We start from the raw sequence: 12121 nt of genomic DNA, 5'->3' as shown, positions 1-12121 counted from the left end.
AAGAAAGATGCGGTACTTGTTGAAGCTTCACGAGACGGCAGAGAAGGCAACGATTTGAATCCCAAACTTGCTCAACACGCAAGATCCGGCACTAGTCAGGATATAGAGGCGGAGTGAACTCGGCACGCTCGGCCACCAGCCAAGGAGCGTACAACTTGCTCATCTGAGAGACTTTGCTCTGCTTTTGATACTGGGGGTTCTTGGGGGCCAAAGCCTGCAGCCAATGCTGAGTCACTGTCATGGCAGTGCTACGATGTTGGTTCGAGCGGGATAATTGGACTGAAAGGAAATCTTGAATTTCACGGAGATAATGTTTAGTCTCTGGTACAAAAGGCAGTGAGTGGCCCTTTTTTGTAGAGATGTGATGGCAGGGTCAATGAGCCAAGCAGAACAACACTGTGGTATCTTGGTGATGGTATCTTCAGTTCAGCTTTTTATCTACATCAAGATGTATATTTCAAAGGTTCGAGACAAGAGAGTGATACCCCAGTCCCTAGTGAACCAAAGTCCCAGATACACGGAACTCGAATGCAGTTGCTCCAAGCCTGCAGGGAGTGGGGTTGGCATCATGTAAGACGTGCTACTCGTTGAGAGCGAGATTACGCACACAGAAGGGCACCAGGATGGGGGTGCCAGGTGATAGGGCCATGCGAGTGATATTGAGCAGAATGAGACATGAAGAAACAGACTGACCTTCAAGAGATTCAGCATGGGTAGTAATCGAAGCTCAGAGGCATGGGGTGCTATCCACTACGTCCATGGGGGATCTGGTGGCGTACTTGACAAGCAACTCTATTTCAGCCAAGGTCAATACGATTTAATAAAGCAGTAAATCCCCCATCTTTTGGATGGAATTAATTATAATAAACAAGGGTGAATCACTGTCAATATCATGTTCAACGTGTCATACCCGGATAATCCCTGCTTGCGGGAGTATGAGCAAGTTTCACCCCGAGCGCGCAAAAAAAAAAATTACAGCGGTTGTGGTGGCCGAGTCGGCGAGGTCACTCAGTGGGCTCTCTCTCAGCGGCGAGACAATCAACCCACCGAGACATCTTCATGGCATCATCACCAGTCACGCATCCCAATCTCTTCCAGGAGATCACCACCTAATAACGCCCACATGGGAAAAGCAATGCCCCCGCTGCATGTCTCTCCTTCTTCCGGGGGATAGCTACTAGTTTTTTCTTTTCTGCGACACTCTTTCAATCATGGCCGCCCCAAAGGTACCCCTCAGCCTCTTGATGGTCGAGTTCACCATCGCCCTCATGGCCGTCATCCTCTTTGGCCTCGCGTTCCCGGATCGCTTCAGATCTAGACTCTGGGAGAACGGCGGAGAGGAAGGATGGAACTCGAACCCAAACAACATCATCTACTATTACGCCAACCATCGAGAGCCCCCCGAGGTTCCCTACCTCTGGCAGCAAAGGTGAGGAGAAGCGTCAACAAATCAATCACGAGACGATGAGCTGACGGTTGTCTCAAGACTGACAGAGTCCAACCTTGGCATCGCTATACTCGGCTTCTTCATTTTTTTCGCCCGCGCACTGTTGTCTTATTCCGGTTTCCTCTATTGGTACATCAGCGCATTCTACGACATCCTCCTCTTGTCGCTTTGGAGCCTGAGCCTCACGAACCAAGCTTCTAGCGACTTTTCCGACCCTGAACATCCGAGCCCAACACCTTGGTACCTCACTCGCAACTGCTCCGTCGCCTGGGATAAGAACCAAGGATACTGCCGCATCGCACAGGCGAGCTTTGCCGTGTCCATCTTGGCGGCTGTCCTGTACGGGTCGAGATTGCTGCGAGAGGCTATGCTGGTGGCGTATGAGAGAGGACGGAAGCACGAGCGACAGTTGTCGGTTCAAGATTTCGATGAAGAAATGGGAAACAAATACACGGATAATGAGCACAAGACTGCCAAGGGTTTGATGGTTCTTAAGGAGAGCTGGCAGGACGTGGGTCTAGGCCCAGTGTTGGCGTTCCTTGAATCGAACTATGGTGGTTACTGGGGAATAGGTCGTTAAGGATCGGATCGATGAGGCGTTCAAGGAGTTTGAGGATTGTAAGAGTTTACTGATCACATCATAAGCAAACATGGCAACATGGGCAACAAAGGTTGCATTTATTCATGACCAATCTGTATCTCGTGTGCCTTCATCATCATCGAAACGAGTGGATCCCATCCCCAGTCGATCTCACGCCGCCCATCTCCAGAAACAAAATAACCCTCAAGGTTCTCATCGGCGCCGTAGTTTATTTGTGCTTGATTGGCAACCGTCAGTCCTCCAACTTTGACTCTAACCAAGAAGAAACAAGGACACTTACAGGGCAGCCAGCGCAGGTGCAGCTGGAGCCGCAGCCACAGGAACCGGAAGAAGCGCAACCGCAGCCAGACATGTTGATGATGGTTTTGAAGTTGGTGGTGTGTTTTGTGATGTGGAGTTTTTTTGGAAAAGGTTGATGGAATTTGTGGAGGTTTAGTAAAGAGGAAGAGAGAGGAAAGACTCGGGAGTGGAGGAATACCTTCTTTTAAAGCCTAGTCAGTCAGCGGCGGCAGTGAATGGGCTTCCCCTTCCATTCCTCGTGGGGGGGGGGGGGGGGACTAACGGGTCCTATTTTTCCATCTCACGCACTTTCACAGAGCAAGAAGTACCATGACCTTCCCCCGTTCGTGTGGGCACAAAGATAAACGCCTCCCTCATTGGGCAACCTGCGGCCTTTTACCCAAGAGAGGAGGGATTCTCGTGCCCTCTTTTGGTCCTTCCAGACGAGGCGTGACGAATGACGTCTCGGGGGAGGGCGTTCAGGGTCATCGATTGGGCCGTGATTGGCGCGGCGTGTCGGTGGGCGCTGTGCATGTGCATGGCATCATGTTGACCCGACATCCGTACAGTGGGAGGTTTATAACGGACAGTGTCAGATTGACAAGTACATGAACATGGTTACAGTATCATCATTTCTCTAGTGAATCCATGAGGCTTCTGCTGAAAGGTTGGCCATCTATCTACAGCTCTTCGTCTTCTTTGAGGCGGGGTATCATGATGCCCTCGGCGGGGTTGAGGGGTAATTTATGGTTCCTCCCCAAGGGTCCAATGACGTCGAAACATCAGTAGGTACACACACTGCATCCCCGTTACACCAACAAAATATCCCACGTCAAAAACACGTCAAAATCCGATCCATCCCACTCATTCTTGCTCAAATAAAGCTCCCCCATCTCGTGGCATGCGGGACTCCCGCGGCTTCCCGCCTTCAGACGTGCCGGTCCGTAATCTGTCACCATCCGCTGTCACTTCACGCGCCCATCCGTGTTCCATGCCAGGGGCTTGGTCTTGTTTGAGCATAGATTCGAGGTTTGTTGGTACGACGGATGTCGGCTCGTTTATGTAACTGCTCTGTAAGAATGCACTTCTGTGGGATTAATAGCTGAGGGCTTGGCGTAGACAAAGATGGAAGCTATTCGGAAGCTCAAACAGTCTGACAAGTCACCCCCCGTTGACCTGTCAAGGCATCTACTTGCTCCTGTCTCTCATCTCGAATCACCTTCGAGTAACTAACTATTGACCTCTCGAAAAAGGAAACTCGTTGTGGCAAGTCGTTGGCCCTAGATGCGTTGGTGAATGCGGAGTTGAGCCACATTTCCGACAACAAAGAAAGGGCCTTGACCACCCAGACATGACTACACGAAGGCTTTTTTTTTCTATCTTTAGCATTCTTGTTTAGTAACCGTAGCCCTCTAAAAAGAATTACTGCTCTGTTGGTGAACTATTGTCCTCGTCCATGTCCCTACCTTCAACCTAGCTCAGCCATATCCCTTCGCCTGTAGGACCCTCAAATGCATCACAGCGATCCCCGGAGGACCTTTCTCCTTTCCTTACACAAGGGTCGTTACGAGCGCGTCTACTTATTGCCGATGTGGCATTAGGATCTCGTTGATGTCTTGGCTGACGTGGAAGTCACAGAGCAGACGACGAGTGAGAGCATGCCTTGGGACCCATTACTTGGCAAACATCCTATTATCTGCCCGCATTAATGCTTCGCGATGATGAGTCAGAGTCGAAAATCCCCCGAGCACATCTCCGAGCACCTATCTCTGGGTCACACCTCAGGGGTTGGCCTGACATTTCGCAGGTGACGGCCCGGCTTGGGGATGCCGACAACTCCTCCGATCACAGTTTGCATTAGTTCTATAACTTTACGTGGAGCCTTCCTTACACGCTTTTACGCAGGTTACTGAAAGAATTTCCATGGTCTTGTCGGCCCAACCCCTTTCTGCTTCGGACAAGCTTTACGTTGTGACCTCCCACGCCCCAACACCGATCAGGAGCAAGTTCCTAAACAAAAGCACGCATGCCTATCTCCGTTGCAGCTGAGTTTTCACCCATCCCACCTCAAATGGCTACACCTAAACTCGACATCATCCCAGGCCTGGACGCGGGTGCTCAACTGCGGTGCCAACCTGAGGGGGCTCGAAAAGGGCGTCGCTTCGGCCTCTTGGACGAAGAAGTGTTATCACATCCGCTTCGATTTCTCCAAGCGCATTTTCTAGTCAGAGCACTTAACAGTCCAACGCCCATCCATCGAGTCAAGCTCCCCCAGAGCCACCCGATCCACGAGGCAGGGACCTGACAGCAAATCCTGGAAACCCGTTCGACCCAACAGAGACAATATATCAAGGGCAAACTATGTATCATCGCGACTGCATTATACATATGAGCGTCACTCTAGGCTCAAGGAAGACTTCGCGTCACCGGGCAGCGCCCAGGTGGACTCTATTCAAGGCGAGCGGCGACGGCATCTAGAACATGGACACAACTTGCCAAACCCAGTCCTTGACCATGGTCTCACCAATCATTCATATTGAAAGGTCATATCTCTCTAGTAGACCAGTTCGACTCTTAAAAATGCAAGATCTCCAGGCGAGACGCCAGGTACAGTTGGCCAGCCAAGGTCAGGCGGATCCTTCACTGGGTGAGGTCTATGCAGTTGACACCAACTATCAGATACATCCAAACCAAGTATAATTTTACAATCCAAGCCCTCTAATGGTTTGACAAAACTCACACATCTACCGCCACGAGAACCTAACCCCTCGTCCAGAGTGAAGACAAACGCCTACCATATCCAACAATCATTCCTGCTTCATACGGGCCGCCTCCTCGCGCACTTCTCGCACCACACCCATAAACTGACTGGCACCAAGAGCCGTCAAGATATGCCACCAACCATGAAACTCAAAGATCCACGCCCAAGGCAATCCGACCCTCGCTCGAAGATCTCTGAGCTCGGCACAAAACTCGAGGTCAATGTTCCAGATAAAGTATCCAAACAGGCAAATAAATGTCGCCGTCCAGGTTCTGACGGCCCACTTGTGTGTCTGCTTCTCAGAAAAGCCCGGCTTGAGCCAGTACAAGAGGTACCGCATGCGAAGGCCGATGAGGATGAGGCTGAACCAGAATCCAATCACCTGGTAGATGATCTTTGCCGACCAGACATAAAAGACGGAGAATGAGATGAAGAATACAGGGAGGATTGCTGTGATGAGGCGGATCATTGAGGGAGTCTGTCGCATTACGAGGACGGTCCGGAGCATGGACCAGGAGAGCAGCAGCATCGAGAGCTCATCGACAAACTCGAGGGTCTGGCGGAGCGATGCGTGGAACAGGAACGATCCGATGCCAAGAACCAGCAGGGAGATGGACATGAAGTCCCATCGGGCAGGTAGAATCCCCCGTCTGCCCGAACCACCATACATGTATCGCAGAGCAAAGTAGACTAAAGAGGGTTACAGTCAGCGGAGCCTCAAAGGTTACACACCAAGCTTCAACAAACATACCATAGGTGACGTTGGTCAAGGCGTTGACAAACTCTGCAAGATACAAGGTAATGACATAGTCCTCCTCGCAGAAACTAACCACCCCAAGTCAGTAAACTCTTGCATAAAAGCACTTCCCGAAGGTGCCGGGTTTTTACTTTGCCCTGCTGGTTGGCGGACTCCAAGCTCCGCTGGACGAATAAGGATCGCCGTCAAAGCGAAGGTTGTGATGTCCCATGTTTCCGCTGCTTCAAAATTGAACCTATTCAGTCTTGGCGGTCTTTTTCGATATGTTCAAGGAGTTGCTGGCATAAAATGGATTGGATTGCAGAGGCTGGAGGAATGTCTAGCAGCCTGGCCTTGTGTCACGTGGTGTTTTGCTCCCTGGCTTTTTCGGTATCCTCGGCACGCCTGCTGTAAGGTACGGTGAAGAGATGGGCCAAACCTGTTTACCCTCGACCTGACTTTAAAAAACAGGTTTCATTTTACAAGCAAACGTTCTATTTAGGCTCTCGTACAATTTATATCGCCTCGTGTTCAATTCTCGTCCAATCTCACGTGCGGGAAACTCGGTAACATGCCCAGTAACAAACAGCAACAGCACCAATCGAGAGTATTCGTCACCCAACGTGTTCAACGAACCATCCATGTCATGTCAACCCGCTACGCCTCACTTCTTGATCCATCATCAACATTCTTATTCGACGAACAGGTTGTGATACAGAATGGTCCTTTGCTACGCGAGGGTTAGCCATGTCAGCTTCGCATTCACGATCCTCACTCACCAATTGAACCCGTCCTTGGACTCTCCTCACGCAATGCTTCAAGTCGTCTCCTTCTCGACTCCGACAGGCGGCTGATAGATCGGACGCGGCAGCTGTCCAGCCAGCGAATACCAAATCTCGTGATGCGCAAACTGCAGCACCTCGCGGATCAACCCAGAGGTATCGAATCCAAGCTCACAAATTCCGCGCACCTTGGCGACGTGCTTGCGCGTACGGCCGTAGACCGTCATGGCCTACATGACGCTCCGCTGCGCCTTCATGGCGGCCCTAGGTGCGAGCCAGTCGAGATAGGTCGTGATCTCAGGACCGGTCAATTCGGAGATGCGCATGAGACGGATGAGTCCGACGACGTGGTGGTGGAGACGGGGAGACTGCCTCATCTCCATGCTCTTGAAGGGATGCTTCATCTTGAGGCCAAGTTGGTAGGTGGGCAATTCAGGATCACCGGCGCGGTGCATCATGTACCAGGTGCCGTCTTGGTGGCCTCGATGCCAGTAGATTCCCCATTCAAAGTTGTCGGCTCCTTCCATGGGTGCGGCCAGGGCGCCTTGAAGCCAGGTCATGTCGACATCGTAGATGTGTGCGATGGCGGTCGCGGGCGCTTCAGGTGTTGAGATGGTCAGATACAGGGTGTTTGGCTGCAGCTCCTGCGCCGGGTAGGACATCTCGGTCTCGTTTCTGAAGTTTTCGTGATTGATCAAGAGGAGCAATGATTCTATCCCGTGTGTAACAACTGAGGATGGTGGGTTGGTTGGGTTGGAACGAACACCAGGTGAGGAAAAGTCATGATGAGGCCAAAGGCTCGATATTGCTATGACGCCTGCCAGTGTCTGCTACATGGCAGCCAGGATTATCAGTGTTGACAGCTGGACCAGTGCTGGCCAGCTGTCAGTGCAGACGTAAAGATTGTTTGCTACGAAGCAGTGATTCATGGCCATTGCTATTTTGTTTGTATCAAATTGATGATATTGCGAGTTGACTATTCGGCCGTCGGCGGAACTGACCCCGATAGTTCACCCGCGCATCCCACCACTGGAACCAATTCCATCATTCCACCATAGCCTGACTGAAATCCCTTCCAATCATGAGTTCTTTTCACCTGATTCCCAAGGTATGCAGTTACAAAGAAACGACATGCATCGGTCGGATCCAGAGCCGACCACAACCCCCAACAACGAGCTCAATGACGAAGAGCCTCTGCCCATCAACCCAGAGAAATCCCCACAGGCTCAAGACCACGCGCCATATTCCACCGAGCAGCGGACCGCGCGATACCTTTTACGGGGAACTGACCATAGGCAAAAAGACCCTGGGCTACACGCCGATAGGTGGGGATATACTCGGCGCAACAAGCTGAGGGGTTGACGGACGTTGAACACGGGGTACAAGATGTGTTGAGACCCGACGGCTCTGTCGGTTTCTTTTCCTGATACATTTACACTTGATCTTTTTGCTGGACCTCTATTTAAATAGAATTGGTCAAGTATCGCGACGAGCTTCAAAATTGAGCTCTTCAACACTACCTACGTCATCAATCACAAGCTGTAACCTCGACACATACCACGAGGGGCAATAGCGGGGCATAGAAACGTTGCAACGCCTACAGCTTCCTCACGCGACGAACGAACGACACTTGAGACCTTGCGGATACCAATTCCCAAGATTCTCACAAGTTGGAGACAATTAGAGACAAGCTGCAATTGCCAAAATGTCTCGCTCTGTACCCGTCGCAAACGCTCTCGCCGACATCTACCCTCCGGCCTCTCTCGCGACCGAAGCACCACGATGGAATCACCTCCTCGCCAAGTTTGAGTCCATATATGGGCATCCAGCTTCTTTTGTTGCTCGTTCTCCTGGACGGGTCAACATTATTGGCGAGCACATTGACTACTCCCTCTACTCTGTGCTCCCCATGGCCATCACCGCCGACGCACTCCTCGCCGTGTCTCACACTCCCGTCGCCGACGACGCCAAGACATTCCGCATCCGCATTGCGAATGTGGAGGACAAGTTTGAGGCACAGAACTTTGAGGTTCCTATCGACGGAGATGTTACGATCGATGCGACAAAACTGGAGTGGACGAATTACTTCAAGAGTGGACTTCAAGGTGTGCTTGGATTGTTGAGGAAGAAGTATGGAGCTGGATTCAGACCTTGCAATATGGAGCTCCTCATGGACGGGACAGTTCCCGTCGGTGGAGGATTGAGCTCGAGCGCTGCTGTTGTTAGCACCAGTTCATTGGCTATCTTGCTGGCAAACGGCGAGAAGGAGGTGGACAAGAAGGAATTGACAGAGCTCGCCATCGTCAACGAGCGTGCTGTAGGAGTCAACTCGGGAGGGTACGTGATATCAAGACTGCACATATCTGAACACACAGCTAACTCGGTTTTCATAGAATGGATCAGGCCGCCTCTGTTTTCTCTGAGAAAGGCGCAGCCCTCTTTGTCTCGTTCAGCCCGAGTCTCGAGGCTCGACCTGTCAAGTTCCCTCCTACACATCCAGAGCTCTGCTTCGTTATCGTGCAGTCCTTTGTCACATCCAACAAGCAGGTTACAGGCCCAATTCACTACAATCTACGTGTAGTCGAGTGCAGCATGGCTGCGGCGTATCTTAATGCTGTCCTTAACCCTCCGGGCACTCAGCTGCCAGAGGACGCAGGCCCCTTGGGTATTAGTCTTCAGGGTTTCCATGAGACCTTCTTTTACCATCTTAACGGCTCAGACTACGCAGCCGCCAAGAGCGTTACTAAGGAGGAGGAGCTTAAGAAGTTGATCGAAGTGACAAAGAACACTCTATCACAGGAGGAGGGTTATACGCGAGAGGAGGTGGCCAAGGTGCTCAACATTACAGTCGAAGAGCTTGAAGCCCGCTTCATGTCCCGTCTCCCTGTCCGAGCTGAGCGTTTCAAGCTCCGCCAGCGTGCCCTGCACGTCTTCACCGAAGCCCTCCGTGTCCTCCACTTCATGGCTCTCCTCGAGAACCCCGTCCACACAGGCGCAACCGACACAACGCCCTTCAACAAGGAACTCGGCCACCTCCTCAACGAGACGCACGTGTCTTGCCGTGACCTATTCCAGTGCAGCTGCCCCGAGCTCGACGAGATCTGCGACATCTCTCTGCGGTCCGGAGCTTACGGTGCACGAGTTACCGGCGCAGGATGGGGAGGTTGCAGCGTGCACCTCGTTCCGGCGGACAAGGTCGAGGCTGTTACAGAAGCGTTGGAGAAGGAGTACTTTTCCAAGCGGGAACTTACAGAGGAGCAGAAGAAGGGGGCCGTTGTCGTGAGTCGGCCCGCGACGGGAAGTGCAATTTACTATATTCAGGACGGTGTGAAGCCATAAGGCGAGAAGGGATACAACAGTAAAACACCTTGGAGAAAAGTAAAAACACATACAGAATTATAGAATATCGTATTTCTTGATATTACATTCGTCAACAAAGTTCCAGAACGTTGTTAGTCTTGTACGAATAGCACAAGGCTTGCCAGCCCGTGCTTCTTCGACTGGTTGAAATAGATTCCTTTCTGTTACGCCATGTCGAACCGAAATCTGGTGCAACACAGAAGGGTTACACGACATACGTCTCTTCTTCCCGAGTTTCAGCCCGAGCCCGTCGTTCTGCGCTCGGGAGAAAGCCACGGTATATGACCTTGTCGGGCCTACAATGCAAGCTACACGGCACGGCACGGAGGTTTTCTTTTTGTTACCCAAGTGCCGAAATTGAATCTAATCAATCACACCTCAAGTCCCGAGGTTTGACGATCCGGAAGTTACGGGAGACAAGGATGATGAGGAATTTCAGGGTCCATGAGGGTTGTGTTGTTATTTGAGTTTTGAAGGTTTACGTAGTATTTCTTGTCCAAGAATGTAGTGGCGTAAAAGTTTATGGGAGAGTGTCTCTTTTTTGTGCCGAGGTATGAAGGCGATGGACCCAGGACTTTTTGAAGATCAACCGATACGAGAAGAAAAAAGACAAGGACAAGCAAAGAAACTGGGATCTATAGCGACCCGACCTTCCCCGGACAAAGCTTTTCAGAGTTTAAAAAATATCAGGGCTAGCAAGCACGGATGACAGGCACAAGCCGGCGTCCCGGTAAAAGGGGGAGAGGACACCGGAAGCAGACCGAGAGCGAAGCGGACGATGTGTCAGCATCTTCAGTCATGGGTTTTTCTTGGGGTTGGGTTTGGGGTGTGGGTGTCTAGAGGTGGAAAGAAAAACAGGATACACATTTTCGCGGGGGTTGACACCAAAACCAGTCTCCTTTTTTTTCTTCCCCTCTCTGGGGGTGGGCTTTTCTTTGGACAGGGGCCGGACGATCGGGAAGACGAATCAGGGGCAGGGGATGGAACGTGGAGGGCCAGATGATAAGGGAAATCTAGTGTTTGGGGAAAAACTGATGGTTGTTCAAATCTTTCACGTGTTGTTTTTTGTGTTTGTGTTTGTATGCTCTAAAATGCCGTGAGACCCGAGTTGGAAAAAGCCATCTAGTAACATCGTAGCACAAAGTTGTAAAGAAACAACCAACGAGGACATGTGTTTTTTTTGTATAGTAATCTTTCATCCGTATCTCGACCCCCAATTGAGGGGGATGAAAGGCTTATCGGGCGGGTTTTTCTTGGGGTTTTGGGTGATTAATGGCTCGACTGTGATGACTGGCTGAATGATGCGTCTCTTATTGGCTGACGTGGAGACCGGGCAGAGTTCAGGTTCATCCCGTTCCGGTTCCTGGGGGGCGAGGAGGGGATTGAAGCCATCATGGGGTTGACGCACAACGAGTCTTGTTGATCTTTCGCTGTTGGTTTGTTATCTTGTCTCAGATTGAAGAATGAGAATATATATCAATCTCACAGTTGATCCCCCATGGCTTTCTTCCACCAACCCTCTTTCTCATTTTCAAGCATCGACCATACATCACATTTTGCAAGTTACACAAAGAATCACGATCCCCATCATGTCTTTCCTCAAAAAAGCACGTCAATTCTCATGACGAGATGGATTCACCTAAACCACCTTCCTAGGGTGGCACGGCGTCCGAGGCACGCCCCACCAGGGGGAGACTCGGGGGAAGAAGAAGATCTTGGGGGTGAGTTTTTTTCTCCCACTTGGTCTGGGCTTTTTTGTCCCTTCTTTTGAGTTTTTGCATCGTAAGTCGGCCAGTCAAGATTACTTGGCCAAAACTCCCCAAGACTTCAAGATCGTGGTTCAACACTCATCGGAAGGTTCGTTTTGGCAGGTAGATATTCTTAAATACCAAAGCCCAGGCACAAACCATGACCGGAAACGCTCTGGGGCCTGATCCAAAGCCTGGGGTAGTAAGTTCAAGGCTATTGACTCTGTAAAAAGCATCCCATTTTTCAAATCCATCACAGCAATCCATTAGGTCAGCTCATGACGAGGGAACAACATGGTTTCAGTGGCGATGCCCCAAGTCAGAAGAGTTTTGGCCCCCGTGAAATCCAGCCGCATAAGGTTCTGGTCAAGCCTTGGACGCACAAGCCCTTTCAGGGCCTGGATCTC

The 12121-nt window shown here is 51.1% G+C and overlaps 4 protein-coding genes across 4 annotated transcripts; 2 read left to right on the top strand and 2 right to left on the bottom strand.

Annotated features, from left to right (window-relative positions):
• Positions 1–1211: 1211 nt before the first annotated feature.
• Positions 1212–2269, top strand: NECHADRAFT_69908 (uncharacterized protein; the record flags this gene model as incomplete). The annotated part of the gene is made up of 2 exons (XM_003041049.1): positions 1212–1406; positions 1497–2269. The coding sequence occupies 2 exons, from the start codon at positions 1212–1214 to the stop codon at positions 2025–2027; spliced, it is 726 nt and encodes a 241-aa protein (XP_003041095.1). The 3' UTR covers positions 2028–2269.
• A 2620-nt stretch (positions 2270–4889) lies between these two features.
• On the bottom strand, positions 4890–6293 carry NECHADRAFT_100775 (uncharacterized protein). The gene is made up of 3 exons (XM_003041010.1): positions 5977–6293; positions 5840–5913; positions 4890–5778 (listed from the first exon to the last, which is right to left on the bottom strand). Exons 1-3 carry the CDS (start codon positions 6054–6056, stop codon positions 5135–5137), a joined length of 798 nt encoding a protein of 265 aa, XP_003041056.1. The 5' UTR covers positions 6057–6293; the 3' UTR covers positions 4890–5134.
• Positions 6294–6836: 543 nt separating this feature from the next.
• NECHADRAFT_81318 (uncharacterized protein) lies at positions 6837–7268 on the bottom strand (the record flags this gene model as incomplete). The annotated part of the gene is made up of 1 exon (XM_003041009.1): positions 6837–7268. One exon carries the CDS (start codon positions 7266–7268, stop codon positions 6837–6839), a length of 432 nt encoding a protein of 143 aa, XP_003041055.1.
• A 1043-nt stretch (positions 7269–8311) lies between these two features.
• Positions 8312–10030, top strand: NECHADRAFT_69905 (uncharacterized protein; the record flags this gene model as incomplete). The annotated part of the gene is made up of 2 exons (XM_003041048.1): positions 8312–8943; positions 9000–10030. The coding sequence occupies 2 exons, from the start codon at positions 8312–8314 to the stop codon at positions 9943–9945; spliced, it is 1578 nt and encodes a 525-aa protein (XP_003041094.1). The 3' UTR covers positions 9946–10030.
• Positions 10031–12121: the final 2091 nt, after the last annotated feature.

The sequence above is a fragment of the Fusarium vanettenii genome (genome assembly GCF_000151355.1).
Source record: "Fusarium vanettenii 77-13-4 chromosome 6 genomic scaffold NECHAsca_53_chr6_3_0, whole genome shotgun sequence".
Taxonomy (NCBI): domain Eukaryota; kingdom Fungi; phylum Ascomycota; class Sordariomycetes; order Hypocreales; family Nectriaceae; genus Fusarium; species Fusarium vanettenii.
Note: the sequence above shows the minus strand (reverse complement) of the source record. Positions and strands in the feature narration are given on the sequence as shown.